Source organism: Acinonyx jubatus, chromosome D3 (genome assembly GCF_027475565.1).
Source record: "Acinonyx jubatus isolate Ajub_Pintada_27869175 chromosome D3, VMU_Ajub_asm_v1.0, whole genome shotgun sequence".
NCBI classification, from domain to species: Eukaryota; Metazoa; Chordata; class Mammalia; order Carnivora; family Felidae; genus Acinonyx; species Acinonyx jubatus.
Window position 1 is genome coordinate 30,084,428 of NC_069392.1, and position 27,620 is coordinate 30,112,047.

At 38.3% G+C, this 27,620-nt stretch overlaps 1 protein-coding gene across 3 annotated transcripts in view; it reads right to left on the reverse strand.

Moving 5' to 3' along the window:
• Positions 1-16,360: 16,360 nt before the first annotated feature.
• RNMT (RNA guanine-7 methyltransferase) overlaps positions 16,361-27,620 on the reverse strand; it is a 35,292-nt gene continuing 24,032 nt past the window's right edge. For all 3 annotated transcript variants that reach the window (XM_015077555.3, XM_053206710.1, XM_053206711.1), the window contains exons 9-11: positions 25,958-26,059; positions 24,561-24,594; positions 16,361-20,953 (exon numbers count right to left, since the gene is read on the reverse strand). In XM_015077555.3, coding sequence (XP_014933041.1) covers positions 20,916-20,953; positions 24,561-24,594; positions 25,958-26,059 — 174 coding nt within the window. In that variant the 3' untranslated portion in view covers positions 16,361-20,915. The remainder of the gene's footprint in view (positions 20,954-24,560; positions 24,595-25,957; positions 26,060-27,620) is intronic.

Genomic DNA, 27,620 nt, shown 5'->3' on the forward strand with positions numbered 1-27,620 from the left:
ATTTTATTCATGCAGCATAGGTCTATCCAACAACCTTGGTGATAAAGGAAAGCAACTGAGTGGGAGCAAGGTAGATATGTGTGGCCTAGATGAATTGCTGCAGTGAGGGCACAGTGACAAGAGATTGTCTGTTTGGGCTCATTGTTTTGGGGTGGAGGAGACTTGAGGAATTAAGGTTGACACTCTTACCTACTAAAACCTATTTGGAAAAATAACAAATGCTAGGTGGGTATTCTACCAGCCTGGTGTAAATGACTTTCTTTTTCCTGAAAATAAGATGAATCATGCTACCAATGAATAAAACACCTTTTGCCACCAAAGAGCCCCCTTATGGGTGCAATGCTCTCAGAGCATTTTTAGCTAAATACTTTTGTGACCCCTTGCTGTGCCTGTCTATTTCCAGAGCTCCTTGGTGAATCCCCTGTGGATTCAAGAATCCTGGGTTTGTATCACTCACACTTTTCCCCCTGCTTCATTGGCCCCAGACTATAGCTCTGCTTCCATAAGAGTATGTGTGTTTTGTGATTGGAAAAGGACAGGTTCCTCATCTCTGGCCATTGTCTGATGTGCTGATAGAACCCCCTTTCCTGTGTGGGGAAATATCTTCCCTGTCCTTTGTGGTCCCCTGACTCTTTCAAAATAAATCACTGCAAAAAGACTAAAATTCTCCTATCTGCAACTCTGATACTATCTGCTTGCCTCTCTATATTATTAAAAACACATTTATGCAGCTTCAAGGGAATAGTGCTTCAAAATGCAGTTTCTGCTAGTTAATTGGACTGTATCCAAGTAACTGATGTAAATATTCCCCCATTCCCCTCCTTTTGGACATGTGTAATGGCTTAAATATGTAGAGTATTTCCTGCCCTCCAAAGACTCAATAAGCTGCATGCTGACTAGAGTATTCCGTGAAGGTCAGAGAGAACTTGGGCAGGAAAGAGACACCTGGATAGTTCATATTTATTTTTCATTTGACTACGTATAAAATACTTATCTCTTCTGTTGTAGGCAGAAATTTCCAAAAGTCCTTTAAAAACATGTGTGTAGCAAGTCTTCTCTGTTCAAACATTCTAAACATCTTTTTACGTTCAAAATGGAAATAAATAGACTTATACAGCTTAGAAGTCTCCATAGAATTGGTTAAAAATTTGACATAGAAAAGCAAACTTTTCTCCCCACACCCACCTGTCATTTTCCAGACTAATTCATTTCTACTATCTGTTCAGGTCTGCATAGTAAATTCAGCATAAGGTCAGATCCAGGCAGGCCTCTCCTTTGGGGAGAAAATAGTGTATGATTATACACACCAAATGTGTTGACCGCATAGGTATTGTTCAGGACATTGTTATAGGCATAGCAGTAAAATAAATAAGAGTTTCCATCCCTGTGAAACTCTCATGCTGGTGAGAAGACCATTATCAATGCCATATGGTGATAAATCTCAGAAAAAAAGCTGAAGCAGGAGCAGGATAATGGGGCTGGAGAGTGGAGGTAGGTTCCACTTTATAGAAGTCTGAATGAAAAAAGTAAGGAAAAGCCATGTGGAAGAGTAAGAGTCCTGCAGACCAATTAGCCTATTCACAAGAAATTCTGCTTGCAATTTGAGGAGGCTCACAGACTATGGGGAAGCTTCTCCATGGATTCACAGGTTAAGAAACTCTCTTTGGAAGAGAAGGATTCTGTAATAGGCAGAATGGGTGGAATGGCAGGTGGATTGTTCTAATTCCTAGAATAGTGCTTTACCATTAGTAATGAAGTAGTGAAGCTCAAGATAGTGCTCCTCAACGATAACTTCAGAGAAGTCAATTGAAGGAAATGACGAAAGAAAAAGATGGATGATGTTTAAGAAAATCACTAATAAAAAGACATTTGTACATTCCTGATAACTGAGTACAAGAGCTGTGTTCCAATGTACTGCTTTCAGCTTAAATCACTGAGGCATTTTTACCACATTTAACTATTCTGTTAAAATCGGGATTTTAATACTTGCCATCATCAGATGAGAAGCTAAGAAACAGCCTTTCTGTAGAAAACAACAATAATTGTGTACAAAGTAGAGAAATATTCAATTACATGATAACACTTGGGTAATAAAAATTTGTTTCTGGTTTAAAAAAAAGAACCTCTCTTTTGTATTGACCCCAAACATTTCCTTGTAGTTCATCTGTCCAAAGAGCTATTGTGTCCCATAACTGTTCTTTTTTTTAAATGTTTATTTATTTATTTTGAGACAGAGATGAGGGGAGGGACAGAGAGAGGGAGAGAATCCCAAACTGTCAGTGCAGAGCCTGAGGCAGGACTCGATTCCATGAATTGTGGGATCATGACTTAAGCCAAAATCAAGAGTTAGTGCTTAACTGACTAAGCCACCCAGGCACTCTAACATTTAATAATTCTTGACAAATGATTGAATAAGAATAGTTATGGGTGGCTCAGTCAGTGAAGCGCCTGACTCTTGATTTTGGCTCAGGTCATGATCCCACAGTTTGTGGGATTGAGCCCTGTCTGGGGCTTCATGCTAAGCATGGAGCTTGCTTTGAATTCTGTCTCTTCCTCTCTCTCTACCCCTCCCTTTCTAGTGCTCTCTCTTCCTCTCTCTCTCTCTCTCTCTCTCTCTCTCTCTCTCTCAAAATAAAGAAAGAAAGAGACTTAGGAGTGCCTGGGTGGCTCAGTTGGTTGAGCGTTCAACTTCAGCTCAGATCATGATCTCATTGTTCATGAGTTTGAGCCCCAAAGCCCTGCTTTGGTTCCTCTGTCCCCCTCTCTCTCTCTTTCCCTCATCCACTCACACTCTGTCTCTCTCTCAAAAATAAATAAACATTAAAAATAAATAAATAAACTTAAAAAAAAGAATTATTAAATGTCAAATTAAAATGCCAGGCACTGGAGTCACACTAAATAAAGGTGCACCCCACCAACTACCTCAAGGGCACACAGTCTAATGAGAAAGACAAACAAGTAAACAAACAAACACAAAACACAAACACAAACACAAAAAATTATATGTAGTTTCAGGAGTACTAAGATGGAGTTTAGTCTCTGAATGGGAAGTCAGATTAATTCCCCAAGAATAGTTAACTTTCATGCTCAGAAAAAAAAAAAAAAAAAGGTAGTTGACAAGCCAACAGAAGACAAGCCTAATTCCATAGGGTTTAATAGGTGATTTTATTTAAAAGGATTGTTTCTTCATGTAATGTCTTTAGGCAGAAGATTAAACAAATTTTCTTTATGTAATATTTCATTGATATTTAATGTGATGTATACTATGAATTTCTAAGTGGAGAATTTACTACATGGTGTTTTTCAGACTTACTAGACTGAAAATACTTTCTTCACAGGGCATTGGTACTTACTGGGATGTGTTTGGTAGCAAGTAACAGACAAGCCAAAGAAATATAAACAATAAGGGATTTGTTATCTCACATAAAATGTATGGGAAGAGTTCTATGTATACCATGCTAGACTGAGATTCAGAACAATTTACCTACAGAGAACTAGAAAAGCTAGACAAAATATTTTTTATGAAGTCATAGGAAAGTTATGGGTCCAAAACCTGAGAGAAGAAAAAAACTCTGAGAAGTAAACCCTGCATTTGGAATAGCTTTTACCCCAGAGCACTTGGTGATTCTGGAATAGGCTAATGAGAGGCTGTAAATGTGAGTAGAACTTTCAAAGTGTCACAGGGCTTGGAGGAAACTGGAGTTTGGGCTAGCCAAAAATGAGGGTTAGGTAACCAATTACTCTCCACTTGTATTAGGATCCTGAAGAGGTATATCCTAGGAATAAGGGTAAACTAGAAAGAAATAGACCAACAGGATCTTAAACTCAGACCTGAATTATCTCAAATCCTAATCAAATAAGGATGATTTTGAATACTTACTGCCTCTAGTGAAACCGACTACCAGAAGTAAAAATAAATCCCCCTTGGAGGAAGGTAACATCGGCAGGTGCCTTGAATTATCTCTATAATTTTCATACAAAATGTCCAGCACTCAATCACAAATAATCAGCACATAATAGACACAGTCAGATGGGATCCAGTAGTGGAGTTATCAGACATAGACTTACACAGGAAATATGTTAAATGTAAATAGAGCAAATGCTCCAGTTAAAAGCTAAGATTGTCAGACAAGATTTTAAAAATATGATATACTGCTTAGAAGAGACATATCCTAAATGTAAGGACACAGGAAGGTTGAAAGTAAAAGAAAGAAACAAATTATACCATGTAAACACAAACTAAAAGAGCTTGTCTACAGTAACTATATTTCATTTCAAACAAAGAATAATTTAAGGCAAAAATTATTACTAGAGTTATTTATTTTATAAACTTTCAATTCATGGAAAATATATAACAATTCAAAATGTGCATGTACTTACACATGCAGGCACACGTGCACACACACAGATGCACGCACACACACGCACACACATCCCAAGCCTAGATGGCTTCCAGCAAATTCTGTCACACATTTAAAGAAGATATAATGCCAATCTCTCACAAAACCTTCTACCAAATATAAAAAGAAATAAAACTTCTCTGTGAGCTTTTTAAGGCCAGTATAACCTTGATACCAAACCTGATAGGTGTCATAAGAAAGGAAAATTACAAATCAATCTCATGCATGAACAAAGATGCAAAAATCCTAAACAAAATATTAGCAAACTGAATCTAATCAGAGCAAAGCCCTTACTCGCTTCAATTTTATGAAGCTGAGAGAGGTGAAGAAGCTGCAGAAAACAAGTTTGAAACAAGCGGAGGCTGGTTTGTGAGGTTTAAGGAAAGAAGCCATCTTCATAACGTAAAAGTAAAAGGTGAAGGAGCAAGTGCTGATATGGATGCTGCAGCATTTTATCCAGAAAATCTAGTTAAGATAATTCATGAAGATGGCTATACAAAACAACAGATTTTCAGTATAGATGAAAGGAGAGCCTTTTATTGGATGAAGATGCTATTTTGGACTTTCAGAGCTAGAGAGAAGTCAATGCCTGACTTCAAAGCTTCAAAGTTTAGGCTGACTTTCCATGTTAGAACTGATGCAGTTGGTGATTTTAAATTGAAGCCAGTGCTCATTTGCCATTCTGAAAATCCTAGGGCCCTTAAGAATTATGCTAAATCTACTCTGCCTGTGCTCTATAAATGGAAAAACAAAGCTGAAATGACAGCACATCTGTTTACAACATGGTTGACTGAATATTTTGAGCCCACTACTGCGACCTACTGTTCACGAAAAAAAAAGATTTATTTCAAAATATTACTGCTCATTGACGATGCACCTGGTCATTCAAGAGCTCTGATGGAGATGAACAAGATTAATGTCATTTCTATGCCTGCAAACACACATCCATTCTGCAGCTCATGGATCAACAAGTAATTTTGACTTTCAAGTCTTCCCACTTAAGAAATACCTTTCAGGGGCTCCTGGGTTGCTCAGTCCATTAAGTGTCCGACTCTTGGTTTCAGCTTAGGTATTGATCTCACGACTCAGTTGAGTTCAAGCCCCACATTGGGCTCTGCACTGATGGTGCAGAGCCTTCTTGAAATTCTCTCTTTTTTCCCTCTCTCTGCATCTCTCTCTCTAAATAAATAAATAAACTTAAAATATAATAGCATCAAACTTTAAAAAAAAGAAAAAAGAAAGAAAGACATTTCAGGTTCAGGCTAGAGTATCCAGTGAGGGAGGGAGGGAGGGAGGGAGCCATGAGCTCTTTGCTAGAAGACCAAAGACTAGATTGTAGGAAAAGCAAATAGAAGACATGTTTTGAAAATGTGTATTAACGGTATTTCATCAGTTTGTAAGACATGAGTCTGAAATAGCTAGCAGCTTAGTTCTTGAAAAATCTCTGAACCATGTGCAGCTCCTTGGGTAAGTGGGTCAGGACCCCATCATGAGACAGGTGGAAGGGAAAAACCCAGTCACAATATTTTATCTATCAGTATTCTGGCCAGGCCTCAGAGATGTGGCATAGCAGTATATGAAAAAGAGGTCCCAAATTTATACGGAAAGGAAAGTAGACTAAGATATGACTGAATTGCTGTGATCCCATGATCAAACTTGAACAGATGAGGAGTTGCTTCTTATGGATGAGCAAAGAAAGTGGTTTCTTGAGATGGAATCTATTCCTGGTGAAGATTGTTGGAACAACAGCAAAGGATTTAGAATATTCCATAAGCTTAGTTGATAAGGTATTGATGGGATTTGAGAAAACTGACTTCAATTTGGAAAAAAGTTCTACTGTGGGTAAAATGCTATCATACAGCATTACATGCTACAGAGAAATCAGCTGTGAAAGGAGTTGCTCAATGAGGCAATCTTCTTGGTTGTCTTAAGAAATTGCCACAGCCACCCTGACCTTCAGCAACCACCACCCTGATAAGTCAGCCACCATCAACATTGAGGCAAGACCCTCCAGCAGCAAAAGGGTTAGGCTTGCTGAAAGCTCACATGATGGTTAGCACTTTTATCAATAAAGTATTTTTTAATTGGGGTATGTATATTGTTTTTCTAGACATAATGCTACCGTACACTTACTATACTATACTATAGTGTACAATGTATGTATAATTTTTCAAATACAGGGAAACCAAATAATTCATTTGACTCACTTCATTGTGATATTCACTATTTATTTATTTATTTATTTATTTATTTATTTATTTATTGCAGTAGTCTGGATCTGAACCCACAGAATTGCTGAAGTATGTACTAGATGAAATTAATGGCAAATTAGGCATTACAGAATAGAAATTAGTAAACTTGAAGATATAGCTATAGAAACTATCCAAAATGGAATGAAGAAAAAGAAAAGAGTGAAAATCAATGAACAGAACTTCAGTGAACTATAGGACAATATCAGGTCATATGTATATTTTGAGCCTCCAAAGGGGATGAGACTGGGGAGACTGAAAAACCTTTCGAAGAAATAATAGATGAAAGCTTTCTAAATTTAGTAAGATAATAAACTCACACACACAAGAGGCTCAATGAACTCCAAGAACAAGAAACAAGAAAACATCACAAATTTGTTAAAACCAGTGTTAAAAAACATGCACAAACACTCATAAACATCCATGTACCTGAAAAAACACCCACTGCATTGTACTGGGGTTTATTTTCAGATTTGCCATAAATTCCTGATCCTAAATTGAGGAGTTCCAAAAGTTGAATCCTCCTCTAGCTGTCACACAAGCTGGAGTGTCAGGTATCTGGGACTGAGTACTCAGGGGTCACTCAACACATTTCTCCATTTTTCTCCATGTTGGTAGAGCACTCAGGGTCCGTCTGGTGTGTATAAGGTAATTGGCAACATCCATTTCTGAAATAGGTTTGTCTAAAGGGGATGAAGAGTAACTTGTGTGGAAATCAAAAGTTGAAGGCTTAACTGAGTGAGCCACCCAGGCACCCTGTGCCTATTGTTAAACCTAGAAAAAATAAATTGTGGCTCATGGGACAACTACAACCTGAATACTGTGGCTCCCGGTTCTTAAAGTCCCATTCCCAATAGCCAATATTATTAAAATTACTGATTTTGTCCAATCAACAACCTATCAATATTTTGCTCTTATGGATTTGGTTAATATATTGTGTTCAATACTTGTTTCAACAGCCTCTTAGCTGCAATTTGTCTTTGTCTCTGAAGGGATACAATACACCTTTCTCTACCCATGGGACACCTTAGTGTCTCCACCACTGCACACAACCTTCGCAGACAAGGTATTCATTGCATGCGCCTTTCTCCAGGAGCACAGGTATGACATTACATTGAGGACTTCCTCCTCCAAGACCATTTGACACACTCATTACAGTTGCACAACTCTAATATTCATTCATTCTTTGGGGTTCTGGTGGCAACACTTCCTCATTTACAAATTTTATTTCAAATTAAAATCAACAGACACTCCTATTAGTGCCCTCAAAACCCTTCACTCTTGAGGCTCTGGCAACTTCTTTTCCAGTCTCCTGGAGTCTCAAGTTCACTTAAATGGCCAAAATTGTCCAAGGGCATTTAATTCAAGAAACTGCCCTTCTTGACCTCATGTTCTACCCTTAAAACTACAAATATCTACATACTGGACTTTCCTGAAAATAGGGACTCTCATAGACCCTGAGCCTGTGACTCTCCATTTTGTTGCCCATTGTGCTTTGGGTCATGGAAACAGCACAGCAACTGAGGTCTCCTTGAGATAGGATGGAGCTAAACATGGCCCCTCTGGCATATTCCATGTGCAGGAGGGGGTGGTCTTCCCTGTCCTCAGTGTCTTTCTAGAGGAGTCACCCCTTCCCCAGACTCCTCAGCTACCTAGGGCATCCCTTGGGATTAACTGAGTGAACAACAATGGGAGTTCATGAACCATACAAGTGACAGTGCTAACCACCAGCAGAATGTGCTACGTTCCCCTCAGCCAGGATGTCCATAATAAGGACAGGACTCCAAAACAACACACTAGACCAAACTTCAGGCAGTCATCTTAGTACCAGATGCCCCAGCCAACAAGTGTCCCCATCTTCACATTTATTATAAACTGCTGGGTCATTACCTAAAAGTTGTCCCCTTCAGGGTAAAGAACCTGGGAATCTCTTACCTCACAGATACACAAAATTATAAATCAAAATGGCATATGTCTTTACATGTACTAAGGCCACAATACTAAGCTTTGCCAAGACACTCCTTATTCCTTTCAGAGTTACAGACATTACTAATAGTAACCAAGACACATATTTCACTTCTCAAAAACAATGCTGTGCTCTTTGAAAAGGCCTTCACTAGAACTTTCATGTTCCTAATAGGTCCCAGATCACGAGTTAAATTAGGAGACATACTGGTCTTCTTGAACAACTCTTCTGTAAATCCAGTCTGGCAAATAGACCTCTCAATAGGTCTCTATCTTGCCCTGGGTCTTAATCTCTCTTAATTTTAGGCTCTTTCACTGACCCATACCTCACACCAAATTTAAAAACTTTCTCACTGCCCTTTTTTATATTTAAAGAGGGATATATCTTGACTCCATGTATATTAAGACTCAATATCTATTAATAGTGTCTACTCCTATATAAAATTTCAATCTTGTCCCCATCCCATAAGAGAACTCATAAAACAAGATGTCCTGTGGTAGCTGGTTCCAGTCAAGGTTAACTGAGCTACTCAAAATTGTTTTCATGGATCCAGGCTCCTTTTGTCTTCTGTTTTTGTGCTTAGGCTTGTTCCCTCATGGTTGCAAGATGGGTATCACATCAGTTTGTTCCAAAATGTCAGAGACAAGGGACAGTCTTATGACTTTTTATTAGGGACTAAAGCCTTTCTCAGAAACCCCTAAATAGACTCCCCTGTATTTCATCAACCAGCATTGGGTCACATGTCTGTGGTGGACAGAATAACTAATGCCACCTGCCCCCAAAGATGTCTACATCCTCATCTCCAGAACCTGTGGCAAGGTGCTTGGCAGATGTGATTAAGGATCTGGAGGTGGGAAGATTATCCTTATTATCCAGTGGGCTCTATATAATCACAAAAGTTCTTAAAGAGGAAAGCAGGAGGGTCCAAGTTCTTCACACGTTGAGCTGAAACCTTTTCTTCAGCCTTTGAACAAGTATGGTTCAAGAGACATCTCAAATAATGTGTGAAGTTAGTAACTTCCCTTCCAGTTCATAGTTGTTCTCTGGGATCTATGGAAATAAATGAAAGCCCCCGTCACAAGAATAAGTAGAAGCTATCTACTCAGAACTTGCTGGAGCAAGGGAGTCAGCACCACTACGGGCCTCTGACACACTCATGAGCAGCCAGAGGAGGGAGAAAGTTTAAAAAAAAAAGGATAATCCAGTTTGGAAGTTGGTGGTGTTAGGAAGCTGGAGCAGCCTGTTGGAAGCAGGCCAATCATGATTGGTTGGGGGAGGATATTTGGCTTTCTCTGGTTGGTCATAAATGGAGGTAGGAACAAAGATAGGGAAGCTGAGAGTCACTGACCAAGTCCTGGCTGTTCTGAGCCATGGCTGTAGAGGTCATGGCTTAAAGGGCTGGCTACTGCAGAGGGAGTGGGTCAGAGTTCTGTGGTCATCTATGGTCTGCTGTCCATTGTATGTTCAGCCTCTCAGGGTTTACTTCTCACTGTTGCCTCTCATCTCAGCTGCCTATTGTCACAGAATTTTGCATTCCTTAAGCTCACAGGGGCCCCCAGATCCTGGCGTAAGGATTATGAGGTGGCCTAGGAGCTGGGCAGTCAGAGTCAGGAGGGAAGGAGGAAAGTTGGAACCAATGATTTGTTTGGAGGGTTGTAGCCAGATACTGACAGAAACTGGAAGAATTAAAAACTGGATAATGATTAACAATTTGGACAAGGTGACATGATCCAATCCAATCTGCAGGTAGGGACCAAAAATGGTTTTTACACTGTATGTGTGAGGTGGGGGGAAAGGGAGCAGAAAGGTGGTCTTCACCAAACAAGGCATAATGTGCATATCCTTCAGTTACCATCATGTATAGAGTTACAATGAATGGAGTTAGGATCTAATAACCTAGAAGAGTGTGCTATATAGACAATGCATAGTTATCCGCTAAACCACAAAATTTTTCTCTGTATCTCCTTGAAAGGGATGTCCCAAAAGTAGTTTTTTGTTGGAAGGAAGACAAGTAAATGGAGTGCAGGATGAGGAGGAAGATGCAGGAAAAGGCTGCCACAGGATACAATAAGTTTACATGTCTACATTACTTATTGGGCACCCATAGGGTGTAGAGAAGTCTGGATTATACCCTGCTGGAGAATTGGAAGGAATTCCCAGCTAAGGAACCTCAGCCACTAGAAACCCAAAGAGAAGGGGTTTCGGTCTCTTGCTAATGCTTCTGTTCATTTTAAGTGTGGGGATTCACTGCCAACGTTTATGGATGAAATATAAGGAAATTTAAAGCTTCAGACAACTGCTAACGAAGACCATTTGTTGCATTAATAACACAAAGGTAAATGTTATAGGAAATATCTCCTGTTAGCATGCCAGTTTAGCCCTGGATAATTAAAGAAATTGCAACAATCTGTGGTAGGAAATCACTGTTAAAAGTCATTAAAATGTACTTTTATCTTCCTCAATCTCACAAGCAGGAAGAGCAACTTCAGTTTTGTGTGGATTGGTTGTTTTCATAGAGCAGTTGGAGTAAAGGTGAGGCAGAGAAGAATAGGAGTGCTTTCTGTTCTAGCAGTGTTTGCAAAGAACTCTCACAAAAATGACTTTGTTGGTCATCTTCTAGGTTTGATGTCAGAACAATATACAACCTTATCCACTCAAATCTCTGTGGTTAGAGGTAACTTCTAGATTTCCAGAAACTTTACCTTCATATTTTTTTTTACATTTTCCAGTACACATTATAAACTTCTTATTAACAGGAACCAAGTCTTTTACTTCCAGAGTAATCTAGTCATACAACCAATCACTCCACATTGTCCAGGCTGTTGTAAATATTTTAGGCTTTATGGGCCCATACGGTCTGTGCTGCATATTCCTTTAAAATTTTTTAACAGTAGTTTGCAGATCCCTATCTTATCCCAAATACCCCTCTTGCCCCTTTTCAGTTACTCACAGATTTCATCTCCCAGCCCCAAACAAACATTAATCTACTTCCTGCCTCCATAGTAGGGGTCTACAAACTACTATCATGGGCCAGATCTAGCCTGTGGCCTGTTTTTGTAAATAGTTTCTTGGAAACACAAACCGTGCCCATTCATTTACATTACAGTGTACCACAGCTTTCTCCCAACAACTGCAGAGCTTCGTTAAAAGAGACTGTATGGCTGACAAAGCCTAAAATATTTACTGCATTGCCCTTTACAGAAAATTTTTGCTGACCTCTGTCCATGCACTTGCCTTTTCAAAGGCCATTTCATATGCATAGAATCACACAATATATACTCTTCTGAATCTGACCTCTTTCATTCAGCATACAGTTTTTGAGGTTCATTCATATTGTATCATGTATAAGAAGTTCATTCCTTTTTATTGCTGAATATTCCATTGTAAGGATACACCACATTTTGTTTATCTGTTCACAGTTGATAGATATGTGGATTGCTTCCACATTTGAGCTGCTATGAATAATGCTGTGAACACTGACATACAAGTCTTATGTGTGGACATATGTTTTCATTTTTCCTGGGTAGACCCCTAGGAGTAGATTTTATGGGTCATATGGTAAATTTATGTCTAACATTTTACGAAAATGTCAAGCTGCTTTCCAAAGTGGCTATGCTGCTTTGCATTCTCAGGAGCAACATATGAGGGCTCTCTCTTCACCATGTCCTCCCCAACACTTTTCTGTTCATTTTGGTTATGCCATTCTAGAGGATGAAAAGTGGTACTGTGTTATGGTTTTAAACTGGATTTCCGAATGACTAATGATGATGATTTTTTTCCTGTGCTTTTTAGCCATTTGTATGTCTTCTTTTGTAAACCTCTGTTCAAATACTTTGCCGATTTGTAAACTGGATTGTTTGCCTCATTGAGTTTTAAGAGTTCTTTGTATATTCTGGATACAAGTCATTTGCCACAAATATGATTTGCAAATATTTTTCCCATTCTGTAGACTATTAATTTCTTTAACCAGTGTCTTTTAGTGCACAAAATTTTAAATTTTGATAAAGTCCAATTTATCAATCATGTTTTACTGGATGAATGAGTTTGGTATCATATCTAAGAAATCTTTGACTAACCCAGGGTCATGAGGACTTTTCCCTATGTTTTCTTCTAAAAGTGTTATAGTTTCAGTTCTTAAATTAGGTCTTGAATCCATTTTGAGTTAATTTTTGCATATGGTGTAAGATAAGGGTCAAAATTGCACCATCACCATTTGTCAAGAAGACTACCCTTTCCCTATATATTGTGGCATCTCTCTTGAAAATCAATGGACTTAAATATGAGTTTATTTTTGTACTCTACATTCTCTCCCATTGATCTGTATGTCTATGCTCATGCCACACTGTCTTAATTACTATATATTTATAGCAAATTTTGAAATCAAGAAGTGTTAAGTCCTCTCACTTTGTTCTTTTAAAAATTTGCTGCTGGGTCTTTTGCAGTAATATATAAATTTTAGGATCAGTTTGTCAATTTCTGCGAAGAAAGCTTACTGAAATTTCTATGGGGATTGCATTGAATCTATAGACCATTTGGGGGTAAGTTGTGATCCTAACAATATTGAGTATCTCAATATATGAACTTGAAATGCCTCTTTCCTTAGGTCTTTAATTTTTCTCAGCAATATCTTGAAATTTTCAATGTACAAACCTTAGGGTTTTTGTTTGCTAAACTTATTCCTAAGTATTTTATTTGTGAACTGAATTTTTTCTTTTTCTTTTTTTTTTTTTTTTTCTCAACGTTTTTTATTTATTTTTGGGACAGAGAGACAGAGCATGAACGGGGGAGGGGCAGAGAGAGAGAGGGAGACACAGAATCGGAAACAGGCTCCAGGCTCTGAGCCATCAGCCCAGAGCCCCACGCGGGGCTCAAACTCACGGACCACGAGATCGTGACCTGGCTGAAGTCGGACGCTTAACCGACTGCGCCACCCAGGCGCCCCCTGAATTTTTTCTTAATCCCATTTTTGAATTGTTCATTGATAGTACATAGGAAGACAACCTACTTTTTGTATATTGATCTTGTATCATGTAACTGCTGAACCTACAATTTTTTATGGGTGTGAATATTTTAGAATTTTCTATATATAGTTGTGTGCAAATAAAAGACTGTTTCACTCATTCGTTTTCAATGTGGGTGTCTTTCGCTTCTTTTCCTTGCTTGATTACACTGGTTACAACCTCCAGTATAACATTAAATAGAAGTGGTGAGAGTGAATATCTTTGTCTTATTCCTGATTTTATCTGTCTTTATTAAGTATGATGTTAGCTGTTGGTTTTTGCAGATGCCTTTGATCAGGCTGAAGAGGTTCCCTTCTATTCCAGGTTTGTTGAGTTTTATCATGAGAGATGTCAGATTTTTATAAAACACTTTGTCTATTGCAGTGATCATGTGGTTTTTCCTTTTATTAATATGGTGAGTGATATTAATTTTATTTTCAGATGTTAAACCACCTTTGCATTACTGGAATAAATCCTACCTAATTGTGGTATATAATCTTTTTTATATGCTGCTGGATTCTGTTGGCTAGTGTTTTGTTGGAGATTTTTGGAATTATATTCATGAGATACTGGTTTTCTTTACTTGTGATGTCTTTTCCTGGCTTTGGTATCAGAGTCTCATAGAAGGAGATGGGAAATACTCCCTCCTTCCCTACTTTGTAGAAGAGTTTATGAAGGATTAGTATTGTTTCTTCCTTAAATATTTTTCACAGAAATCACCAGTAAAGCCATCTGGGCCTGAGTTTCTCTTTGTGGACAGATTTTTAAGTACTTATTCAATTTTTTTTTACTATTCAGATTCCCTATTTTTTTAAGTCAGTTTCAGTATTTTGGGTCCTTTTTGTCTGAATACAAATTGTTCCTTAACAGAAAATTGTTCGTATTATTCCTTTACAATCCTTTTTTTTTTTTTTTTTTGGATAGTGAGTTCGTCTTTCATTCATTTTGCTAAGTTATCTTTTTTTCATCATCTAACAGTTTGTCAATTTTGTTGATCTTTTCAAAGAATCAATTTTTTATTTTGATTTTCTCTATTGTTTCTGTCTTCTATTTCTTTTTCATTCTTATTTCCTTCTTTCTTTTTGCTTTGGGTTTAATATGCTTATTCTTCCCCAGTGCCTATGCTCCTCTAGCTTCTTAAGTGGAATCTTAGGTTATTGACTAGAGATCTTTTTATTTTTTCTTTCCCAATATAGGTTTTTATAGCTATACATTTCCCTCTAAGTACTGCTTTCGCTTCATCCCACACATCCTGATGTGTTTTTATTTTCATTTAGCTCAAAATATTTTGATTTTCCTTGTCATTTCTTTTTTGACCCATGGGCTATTTAGAAAGTCCTTTGGTTTAATTCCAAGTATTTGTAGATTTCTCAAATTTCCTTCTGCCTTTGATTTCTAATTCTATTGTGGTAGGAAAAATGTTTTGTATGATTTTAATCCTTTTAATTTTATGGACATTTGTTCTATGGTCTACCCTGAATAATATTTCATTTATGCCTAAAAACAATGTCTATTTTGTTATTGTTTAAGTGTTCTATAGATGACATTTATATAATATATGACATTTATATTAATATATTAATTTATATTAATATAATATATAATAATATAATATATATGACATTGATAAGGTTGTTTAAATCTTTTCTATCTTTATTGATCAGGGCTATCTTTTAAAAGATTGTCACACTGATATAATCCTCTTGTGGCTTTCCACTGATTTTAGAATATCTAGGTTTCTTTCCACCCTTGCCTATCTCTATGCATTCATCATGTAACACTCTTCACTTTGCTCAACTTAAGTAACAAGCTAAAACTACCTTTGTATCCTTTTATTGATATCAAGACCTATTACAAAGACATAATTAAGATAGTGTGATATTGGTGCATGGATACATAAGCTGACCTATGGAACAGAACAGAGTTCAGAAACAAACCCACACATGTATGATCACCTTATACATCAAAAAGGTAAAAAAAAAACAGTGGTATAGGGGAAACAAGATGGTTTTTATCAAGAAGTGGTGCTGGGAGAGCTAAAAATCCATAAAGGAAAACTTCTACCTTAAACCCTACCTCACATTATTAACAAAAAAAATCAGTATGATTCAGATTTAAAAGTAAAAGGTAAAACAAAAAAGATTTTGAAGAAAACATAGGACACATTCATGATCTCAGAACAGACAAATATTTCTTAAGCAAAATATGCCAACTATGAAAGAGAACACTGGTATACTGTATTAAAATTAACAGCTTATTTTCATATGTATTATATGTATATTTCATATAGTCTCACAACATAATACATTCAACAAATGACATGTATCCGAAATCGATATATTTTTGAAAACCACAAGACAATACAAAAGATAGTCCATCGAACAGAAAAGTGGGCAAGAACCTGAACAGATATTTAACAAGAGGATAATCAAAAGGCAAGAATTATATGAAAGGTGAAATGAAATCTGATTAATAATCAGTGAAAACTAAAGCCACAGTGAGATACCACCACATGCCTGCCAGAATAAAATGACAAAGATTGACACTACCAAGTGTCGGGCAATTGGAACTTTTGAAATCTGTTTGGCAGTATCCAGTAAACTGAATATAATGTACATAATGGGACCCTGTAATTACAATGCTAGGCAGAAATGAGTACCTATGTGTACCAAAATTCATGTACTAGAATATTTGAGGCAGTACTATCAATAATAGTTCCGAACCTGGGAATGAACCAAACATCCATTGGATAAATATGTGGTTTATTTACACAATGGAGTACTATACAGACAGAAGGAACCACATATAAATACATGCAACAAAAATCTTACAAACATAATGTAGAGCAAATAAGCCAGATATAAGAGAATACATACTATTTGATTCCATTTATATGATGTCCAAAAACAGACGAATCTACTCTATGTTCTTAGAAGTCAGATAGTGGTTATGCTTGGGGAGGTAGTACTTGGAAGGGAACATGAGGGGCCATCTGGGTTGGTGGTAACAGTTTGTTGATTTAAGTGATGACTGTATTTGTGTTCCATTTGTGAAAAATCGACTGGTATATGTTACATTTCACTTAAAAATTTTAAAACAAAATGATTTGCCTCTGCTTAATCAACTCAGACTGAAGTGATTCTTTTTCTTGACCTCTCCCTTTGGCTACACTCTCTCACACTTATGCTACCACCTCCTGCCACTTCCAAATGATGAGGGTGGGAAAAGAACCATCCCCCATTCCCTAACATGCAGACTAAACTACATTTGCTACAGGGCTGGTTGCTAAAGGAGCAAGTCTACCAAAATATGAAGTCCAAATTGATCTTTGCCCTCCTGCCTGTTGATTATTCACTTTTTACCCTCCTCCCCTAGGACACTCAAATGCTCTTCTACTCTCTCTGCCCCAAATCCTCTTACTCAGATAAATGCTCCTCTCAGGGAACATTTAAATATCAAAGGTTTGAACCAAAAGGTTGGAGCACCAACCAGTTAACATTTCAAGTTGTGGGTAGTGCACGGGTGAGAAGTCATCTGGGTCTTTGTTAACACCCCTGGAGATTGGGGTGCAGGCTGGACTTGAGGAATATGGGTGTTCAAATCTTGGCTTCTCCCTTGGGCAAATTTGTACCTTCTCTGTGCCTCAGTTTCATTATTAAAATAGGGATTAGTGCTTACTTCAAATCATTATTAGAATCAAAATGAATTAACACATATAAAAGATTTAGAAAAATAACTGACCCAATAAATGTTAGTTGTCAACCTGGCTTTATCCAAGGTATGCTGTCCCCAAGCATGGCTTGGGATGAATCTAGAGATGAGGGCTTTGGGGTTAACCCAAAAATCTCCCCAAACTGAGGAGGGCATTCCTTGGGCATCCCACACTTGCTTAGTACTGCAGTGAGGAGTACCCATGCTTCAGGGCTACATGGGAGCAGAGGAGAAATTGAGAAGGTAAAGAGCTGGCTGTCCCCCCAGCCTAGTCACGTATATCTATAAATAAATAAGTGTAGGAGCTTCTGCACTGACTGCCTTCAAGGAATCAGGAATGTTGCTCTGTCAGAGGGTGAGAAATGAGGTGTGTAGTTCTGACATAACAGCATCTAGGGAGGTGGTGATTCCATATACCTATACTTCCTATTTGACTAAAGGGCCAGTAAACACCACAGGCATTTTAGTACAACTTTTATTTAGGGCCCTGGGTTCTGGATCTGGCCTTTACTTTGAAGATGCAGAAGTGTTGGCAGTGACTGGCTCACAATACATACAAAGCCTGAGGTAGACAACAAAAAGTCAGTTTATCACAATGCAAAATAATAATCAGTCGGTAGAATATTCACACTGGCATTTCCTGTTAGGCAGACCTACAGAAGAAGCCAAATCTTCAGTAGAAAGATACCTGAAGATCTACCAAAAAATAACTTAGTTGCAATAAACAGGCCAAAGAACACATCCCCAGAAGAACTAATGAGACTGGAAATCTGGACCTCCGATAGTGGACAATGCTTTTTCTGCATCTCCACTGCTGACCAACATTGCACCGTCTCATAGCCCGTCACTTGGTACACCTCTGCTCTGATGCCTATCAATGCTATCATAATTTAAATAGCAATCACATTTCCTCAATTTCCAAGTTTGGGGACCAGGGAGGCTAGGAAACTCTGTACTGGTAACCTACCTTTCAGAGTCATCATGCATACTACTTAACAGAAGTCAAATTTCTTTGGGGAGTAACACTGGAACCAGAGGCTTGGTGGGAACTGGAAGAGCAATCATTACCCGCAGATGGCTATAGTGTACAGGTTAGGACCCCTTCGCGTTGGATGCAGCTGGAAATGGTCGGTTTGTCTCCCTGAACGCTGTGGCTACACAGTACCTCTCCTTTAGTGTATTCTAGGCCCAAAGACTTCAACCTGAGTATTCTTGTTATGCCAAAATCCAGCCATGTTCCCTGACCAATCCTCCCAATCCTTAGGTTGTGTCCTCTCACAAATGGCTGGTTTGATCATTTCACTTTCATCCTTGGAGGACAAATTGGAGTGCCTGTAGTCACTCCCACAACTACTCACACATCACTGACCTGACAGTGAAGAGCCATGTCCTCTTCGTAAGTTACAAGTCTCGAATGGAAAATCCCCAAACTCTCAGACTGTGGGTATGTGGGGGTGGGGGGGGAGGGGTGCTAAGTCCTCCCAGCTTTTACCGTGGTGATGGGAGATGATGGGCAGGATCCACCTTTTCTTAACAGTTATCCCTGAGTCACTGCCCAGACACTTAGCTGCAGCAGGAACGCATCAGGGAATGGGGGGAAGAGCTTACGCAGCCATGAGACCAACAGAGCTCAGGGGCAAGGGAAACACTAGAACTCTGCATCCTCCTGGTATGGCTCTGCAAGCCTCCTGCACACACAACAGCTTACTTGCTCAGACTGAAGAGATCTGCTCAATACACTCGTGTTTTCTTTGCTCCTTTCTACCCCTTCAGTGAAGGCTCCAGGGACTCCACCTTCCTTTTCTGCTTTGTATCACCATCAAACACTCCATCCTTCAGTGGGATCCTAAAGAGCAGGAGGCTAAAGACGTCTTATTACTTGCTTAGAATTAACTAAGACCATTAAATGAAAATGATGATAGGAAATGATAAAGAAGCTTTACATCCTCTATCAAACTATCAAAACATTTTCTGGTACCTGCCCCAGAATTAAAACGAACCTGGATATGTACACTAAGAGCTCACCATCCCTACCTCCCCAGCACCATTACCAAAACTTTGTTAGTTAATGGCAGCCACCACAGTCAGAAGTACTATTATTTATTTCTCCAAATGACTTATGGCAAACCACCACATAAGGCAAAAAGACTTCATTTTTGTAAACCGGTAACAGTTTGGAGGTTGACAGATTGCACAAGGAACAGAAATTAGGTAACCCGTGTTCTCTTGTTAAAAGGTCTGTTACTCCAACACCATGAATAATCTACATATATAAACAAATTAAGAAACTTTACCTTTTAAACAAGTACTCTGGATAGTTATAGAAAGTAATGTCTTTAGACCTATGCATTAAATAAATGATTTTTAAAAGAATACACAATTGCTCTGCTTTGTTCTCTGTAAGTTTTTCACTACATCTAAACACTGGCAAGTTTTTTAAACAGTGATGTAAAGTAAAGACAACAGTTCACCTAGGTGTCTGTTGGAAGAGGAGTCAAGCAAGAAGCCAGGGCTGAAAACAGTAACGGTTCTGAAATGGCAAATGCAAATTCTGAATGGTGATGAGATGCTGGACCCTACTGTGCAAAGTACAACACTGTAATAGAAGAACCGGTACTGCTTCTCTCTGGGCTGAAGGGGAGTAACAAATCTATACAGCACACAGTGCCAGTATCCTCTCTGACATCAGGGAGAATTAATCTGAAGTCTGCTTGTCAGTTCCCTTTAGTCACATCCTCCTATTGCAGTTTCATACGTAAGTCTGAGGAAAATGTGCAACAGGTTCACATGGGACAGGTTCATTAAATTTTGAGAAAAACAGCTATGGCATTTTTGTTAAATGAAGAAAGGGAAATGTGTCTAAATACATTCTTGATAACAAGAAGCATTAATTGTTATGGAAGGAAATTCTTAAGATAAAGCCCCTAAAGTCCAAAACAATTTTATGCTGGCATCTAAAACGTTCCAACCAGTTCCAAAATTAGATCGTATTAGCAAACAGTTAGTATTTACAGTAAAATGTAATAACTGGCTACAATTCTAGGTAAATAACTTTATGAGCATCTACAATTTTGTTTTAAACTTGTAACTTTAGCGATGTATACTGAACATATTCAGTTGTACAGAACACAATCCATTTAATCTTGAAAAACACTATACATCAAAACAGAAATGAGCACACACTCCCGGCAAACCAGTATGCTCCCTCATCAATTCTACAACTACAATAAATTTAATACTATAAACAAACATTAAACAAATCAGAGCACTGTGGAAAGGGTCCAGCAGCTTTAACAAGTCATATTATAATTTTTATGCGCTAAGAGAGTAGAGAGGCAAATGGAATTCTTAGAACATTACTTAAAAATAGACTTTTAAAGACAAAGGTCCCAACTCATTCTTATATACACACACAAAAGTTCATCTGTCACAGACAGCAAATGTTGAATTTATACACTGGAGTTTCCGGCAGCGTCCTGCACATTTAGACTAATTAAAACAAACAAACAGGAAGTTGTCAAATCTAGGATGGATCACGCAAATCTGTACAAGACAGGCCACAGCTGTCCTGGGGCTACTGTATATGTGCTCACTGCTGCTTCTCAAATGCAAAGACCAAGTAAATACCTAAAAAGAAAGTAATAGAAATTAGAGTTTGGTTTCTCATATCGTCATGCTAAACAGTACAATTTTAGTCCTGTTCATAATTTGGGGAAAATTCTCAAGCTTCTGAAGGGAAAAATCCCATTATTTCTAAGGGTCCTCAATTATTTTGAGTCATATGTAAGTAGCTATGGGATTACATCTGTTTACCTGAAAACATATATCCACTTACTATAATAGTGACATTACATCTCTTGAGAAAACCAATTCAACAGTTCTAAACACCTCTAAAAACAGTTTGAGATAAGAAAAATTAAAAGTATAAAACCAAGAAAATTAAAATTAAAAAATCTTACAACTTAATTCTTTCTATCTGGAACGAGATGGGTAGGATAGCTGCACTACCTCGAGGACTTCTGGCAGTGACTCTCTAGGTTTTCTGTTCAAAAAAACACTAGTAAGAATTATAAGGAACATACTATAAGGAACATACATGACGTGCATGTTAAAATTCATCCACCTACCCAATTATTGTGTTGTAGGGCCTGATAAGGAAAGTGAGCCAAAAGCTATGTAGCTTTTGCTACATAACTGATAATTAAGATATTGATAACTGATGCTTAGAGATATTTATCTGGCCCAACAGTGATATTCCAGCCCCAAGAATACTCTCCTCTAAATATGGTTTCCTGTTTTGGCACGTGTTTACTCAAAGACACCTAAGTGCATCTACGGTTCCTCATTCTGGATCACAGTGAAGTTCAAATCTGTTATATCTTCTAAGATACCAGTAGATTTTATGGTGAGCAAACATCTAAAAGAAGAAAAATCCTCAAAACATCACAAGGATGCTCAGGGCATACACTGGGACACTCAGCCAGCAAGTCAAGATAGAAGGCCATGTACCTTGGTGTCCTCCCTTCATGAGTTAACTTCTGAACAGGGTACAGATGAATATCTACAGACCATGTGAAAACCTCCTGATCCTCTAGCTTTTTACTCAAGCTGTCCAGGAGTACCACACCAGTCCTTCCAAGTGCTACTTTGGCAATACTATTCTCTGTTTCTTACCTACTAGTTCCTACTTTCTTTTAGGAGAAATGAAATATTGGGGCACCTGGGTGGCTCAGTCAGTTAAGCATCTGACTTCAGCCCAGATCATCATCTCACGGCTTGTGAATTCAAGCCCCACATCGGCTATCAACACAGAGCCCACTTTGGATCCTCTGTCCCCCGCCCCCTGCCCCTCCTCTGCTCATTCTCTCTTTCAAAATCAATAAACTTAGAAAGAAATTAAATACTGCTGGCAACACAGTATATAGACAGACAGAGAACAGTCAGGGTCATAGCAACACATCAGATTCCTCCAGAAGACAAGGAAGCAAAGCAGTCTAAGATATCTGTAAGTACATCACAGGACTTAGGAGCAGGCAGTGTTATTTAGCTTGTCCCACACTCCAAGTGATCTGTCTCCAGTCCTACCCACCCCAAACACACTGGTACCTACGGCAGACAATCCAACAATCCTGACCTTCCCTAAATCTAAGGTCATTTAAAATCACTCAGATGCAGTGTCTGACTTCAGATCGACAATTAATAACTTTCTTTCCTCTCTAAAATGCCTTCTGTGTAGGCACTTCACTTGGAATTTAAAGAAATAAATCCTGAACCTCTTATAAAAGCAATTAAGCAACAATTCTCTACTTTATTTTCACATTTAAAGAATCTTCTAGAGGAGCAACAGGTTCTGGTAATAGGAGTTTAATTAGATGAGTAGGAGTTTGAAGTACAGCTTCTACTTATCAGACTGTGACTCCAGCCCACAAATCCTCCAGTTTAGAATAGTGTAATTCATGAAAGACCACACTGATCCTGACATGCTAGAGTTTGGCTGCAATGTGGCCACTGCTCCTTTCCTACTGCTTTTCACATCTCTAACCTATCTCTCCCTCCACTGTCTGGGGGCATCTAATTCTTCATCTGCATGCTATCACTAAAGTCCACATTGAGGTACAGAAACACAGTTCTAAACTATACCTAGTACCACCATCACGACATTTGACCAAAGTTTTCCTTACATCATACTTTAGGACTGGCAGGATGTCTAAGATACCTAAGTCTCCACTTTGGGAAAAGTACAAGTTTAGGCACACATTTCTCAGTCTGATGGTCCTCTAATCCCATTTCCACTAAGGGCACCAATATTCTGGGACAAACAGGCTCAACATGTTGGCTCTATTTGTATTTTTTCCTTTTCCTCTCTCTCCAATTTAGCAAGTCCTAAGAAAAATCCCTTCACACAGGCTTCCATGAGGCCATGGGTACAAGTATGAATCAGTTGGGTTAGCTCTGTGACCTCAGGTAAGTTATTTAAGTGCTTTCTTATCTGTGAAAAGGAGATATTAGTGAGACTAGTTTACCCTTAAAGTTGTGAGGATTAAATAAGTTACAACATATGAAAAGGCTCCAGTCATGCTTGAGCACATGTTAAATATTCAATTATACCAACTATTATTACTTCCCAGATTTTACTACTTTTCCTTAGGCTCTCCTACAGCTATTTTCCCTATTATAGAAACTTCAGCACTTAAAACAGTTTGCCTAGCACTGCATTTATTTGTGTCTGTTTCTTCCATTAGATTGCAAACATCTGGGAAGTAGAGACTGCAACTGTTTACTCTGTTTATCCCCCAAAGCCCTTTCACAGAACTTTATGTAAGTTAATACTCAACATTTATCAAATAGATTGTCTCCGATTACCACTTATGCCTTCAACATAATCAACAAATACTTAAATCAACAGTGGGAACTACCTTTTATGTCCTCAGGGCAGCCACATTAGGGTATTATCATCTTAACACAGAGGCCCTGGGTGATGCTTTCTCAGCATCCATTTGCTGAAGAACCACGGACTTCACAGATTTGCCAGGCCTCTGACTTCTCTTCCAAAGACAGGTATCTCACTTCAGAATGTCTTTGTACCAGGCCCTTCCCAATCACACATCCCTCTAAAATATCCTGCTCATTGCTGCTTCACTAAATGTTCTAGTACTTATTAATTATGCCTTTGTAGTCAACATCAGAGTGGCTAGAAACAAAATACATGGAAGTGTTCCATAAGCCAAAATTTCCAAAGAAATCTGAGGTAAAAACAGCAAATACAGATGCCTATGTAGTAACAATTAGGTAATGAAAATGTTTAAGAATGTTAAGGGTGCCTGGGTGGTCAGTCGGTTAAGCGACTGACTCTTGGTTTTAGTTCAGGTCATGATCTCATGGCTTTGCAGGTTGGAGCCCTGCACCAGGCTTTCAGCACACAGCCTGATTGGGATTCTCTCTCTCCTCTTTCTCTGCCCCTTCCTCACTCATGCTGTCTCTCTCATAATAAATAAAATAAACTTAAAAAAAAAAAATAATGCTCATGAAAGTTTATGTTAAGGAACGCCCCGCATATATTTTCTCTTGGCACTAAATAGCTGTGCAAGAAAAAGTGAGTTAGACACATATAGGGATTCTGTGTAAACATAAAACACACACACATACTAACATATATCAAAAAATTCCAAAGTTTTCAAATTTTAACAATCACTCTGAAACAATCTTTGTAAATCTACACTGATGATATACTCACTTGTGGCTTCCCACTCTGACTTACTTAAGGTTCCCTAAAATTAAAAAAAAAAAGAAAGAACATTTTAGATTGAATATGGAAGTACATAAACACATATTTTTCAACAATGGACAGAAGTGCCCAAACAACCCTAGTTCGCTATAAATATAAGTTGACCCTTGAACGACACAAGCTTGAACTGTGCAGATATACTTATATGTGGATTTTTTCAATAAATGCCATACTGTAAACATGTTTTCCTTATGATTTTTAAATAACATTTTTTCTCTAGCTTACATTACTATAAGAATATAGTATACAATACATATACAAAATACGTATTAACTGATCATGTTACTGGTAAGGCTTCTGGTCAACAGTTGGGCTATTGTTAGTTACATTTTGGGGAATCAAAAGTTATAGGCTTACTTCTAACTGCATGGGGAGTCAGTAACCCAACCCTCACATTGTTCAAGGGTCAACTGTATACATAATTTACTGTTAATATTACTGTGATCTAAATATATCAAAAAAGTCAATGAGACTTTAATGTTATCCTCTCAATTGTGCTCTCCTGCCTAATTCTCTAAACTACTGATTCTCAACCAAAGGGTGAATCTGTGTAAAGAGGGTATTCGTGTGTGTGTATAATTGGAAAAAGCATCAATTTTATATTTTTAACGTGGAAAATGAAAACATTAAAAAGCCTCTCTTGAACATCCAATAGCATTGTAGGAAGAAATAAGATTTTTGTGTTTTTACAAAGGAATCACAACATACATATCATACAAAAGAAATAAATTATATTTTAGTTACTAAAATACTAAAAAACACACTGATATAGTAATATATGTGCTACTTTGTCCATGTCCTTAGACTAACAAGATAGAGTAGCCATTCCAGTAATTAATGTGATTTTGAAGAAGTGATAAATGTAAACAATAGTCTAAGATTTCAGCAGAAACGTGTTATGAAAATATCTGTAATTTCTATTGATGACAATCACAGCTATATCTAATACCACTGTGGTACTGTTACATTCTTAATTAAAGAAATGTGAGCTTGCATGCAGAAGTCATTGAAAATGGAGATGTAATTTTTCTCCATCAATGTTCATGAGCCCCTGAATTTTACCTTGGGAACACAGTGAGTCAGCAGTGCCCAGGTTAAGATATAATGATATAGTAAGGAACTCTCCAACCAAGCTTACAACTTTCTCCCCATCCTTACTGCCTCAGAAATAGGACTCAGTTCTCAGTACTGAAATACATTTTATTTTATATTCTATGCCTATAAAAAGGGGAAACAGACTAACATGTATCTGATTTGTAAACCAGTGAAATAATTTCGTAAGTCTCCATATACTATATGCTTTTTTTTTTCATTTTCTATAAAACATGCTACAAATGAACACTTACCAAAGGTAACCTTACTTGACTGTTTTTCATGTAATCTGCTGCATGTTCATAGTCATCCACCTTCTCAGAAGCAAGTTTGGAATTCTCGTTTGCAGGATATGGCTAGGGAAACAAGGGAAATTCCTAGTTAGGCAATTAAATGAAACTTACAGTTCAGAATTAAAAATACTAAATCACAAAAATAAAATACTTAAGAAAATCCTTAAGTATTATTTCAGGAATACAAACTACACATACTTTTGAAATGTGAAAAAAATGGGTGAAGAGAATCCTCTCCTAACAAAGCAGTTGTTATGGTCAACTTTGATGATAACCATAGGATATTTACAGTTGGACAAAACTGGTCCACTTAGCAGCAAACATTTGCATCTCCCTGACTCCCAGTGAAAGTTTTTCTGTTATAACACAAAACTGAAGGAAGTTATTATCAAAAGAGCTAGATATTGGGGCACCTGGGTGGCTCAGTCGGTTAATAGTCCAACTTCAGCTCGGGTCATGATCTCACGGTCCGTGAGTTCGAGCCCCATGTTGGGCTCTGTGCTGCCAGCTCAGAGCCTGGAGCCTGCTTCGGATTCTGTGTCTCCCTCTCTCTCTGCCCCTCCCCTGCTCATGCTCTGTCTCTCAGATAAATAAAAACATTAAAAAAATTAAAAAAAAAGAGCTAAATATTAATTTAAACATTATGGTGATATAATAGCCATCAGAAGCATGAACAGAAATTAGAATACAGATGAAAAACTTGAAATGCCGAGAGGAATGATGCTGGTGGGGAGATAGGCCCCTAGGCTTGCCTTGTCCCATGAATACAACTAAGTAACTATCAAATCATCCTAAATACCCCAGAAATTGATCTGAAGACTGGCAAAACAAACTCCACAACTTAAAAGTAGAGAAAAGGTCACAGTGAAGGTAAGAAAGGCAGAGACATGGTTCGGGACAGAAACCAATAGTGGCCACTCTGGTGGGGAGAAAGCTGCAGTCGCAGAAAAGGGCAAGAGACAGACCAACACATAGGGGAATGCACAGGGAGAACAAATTCCCATAGCCATTGGCTTGGAAATAGAGAAGGCCTGAATTTTATGAGTTCCTGCAACCAGTGGGGTTTAAAGCCTGGAGTTTTAAAGGTCAGCATGCTTGGCTCTGGGAGAGCTCAGAGGGCATTGAACCTGCTATTGGAGAAAAGGCAGGGCAAACAGCCTGCAGACATACAGTGTGGAAACAGTCATCTGAAAATTGCCTGGACCACACAGCGGGGAGGTTAAATGTGTCCCAGAGAGACTATGTTCACAAAGAGACCCCTAAGGGAACAAGGGAACTGGCTGGCACCATTTCCTTCCCCCACCCCTCAGCATAAACATAGAGCCATGTGCAGGAACCAATGCACTCCAACACTCACTACCTAACTTCTTACACCAAGCCTTGCCCTGCCTATACTCTAGTGGAACCGCCCTTCCCAGTCATGCTTGCCTTAGTCCAGCGAGATGGGCCCCCCTTAGGAGAAGACCAGCCCAACCCCCTGCCCACAATTCATCTCCCTAGCCGGTGTTTTACAGGGCCTTGGTTCCAGGGGCAGTGGCAAGAGGTCCCATTTCACAAGCAGACCACAGCACACCTAGGTAAAATATCCCACATTCAGGTTAGGGAACAAACCCTGCTCACAACA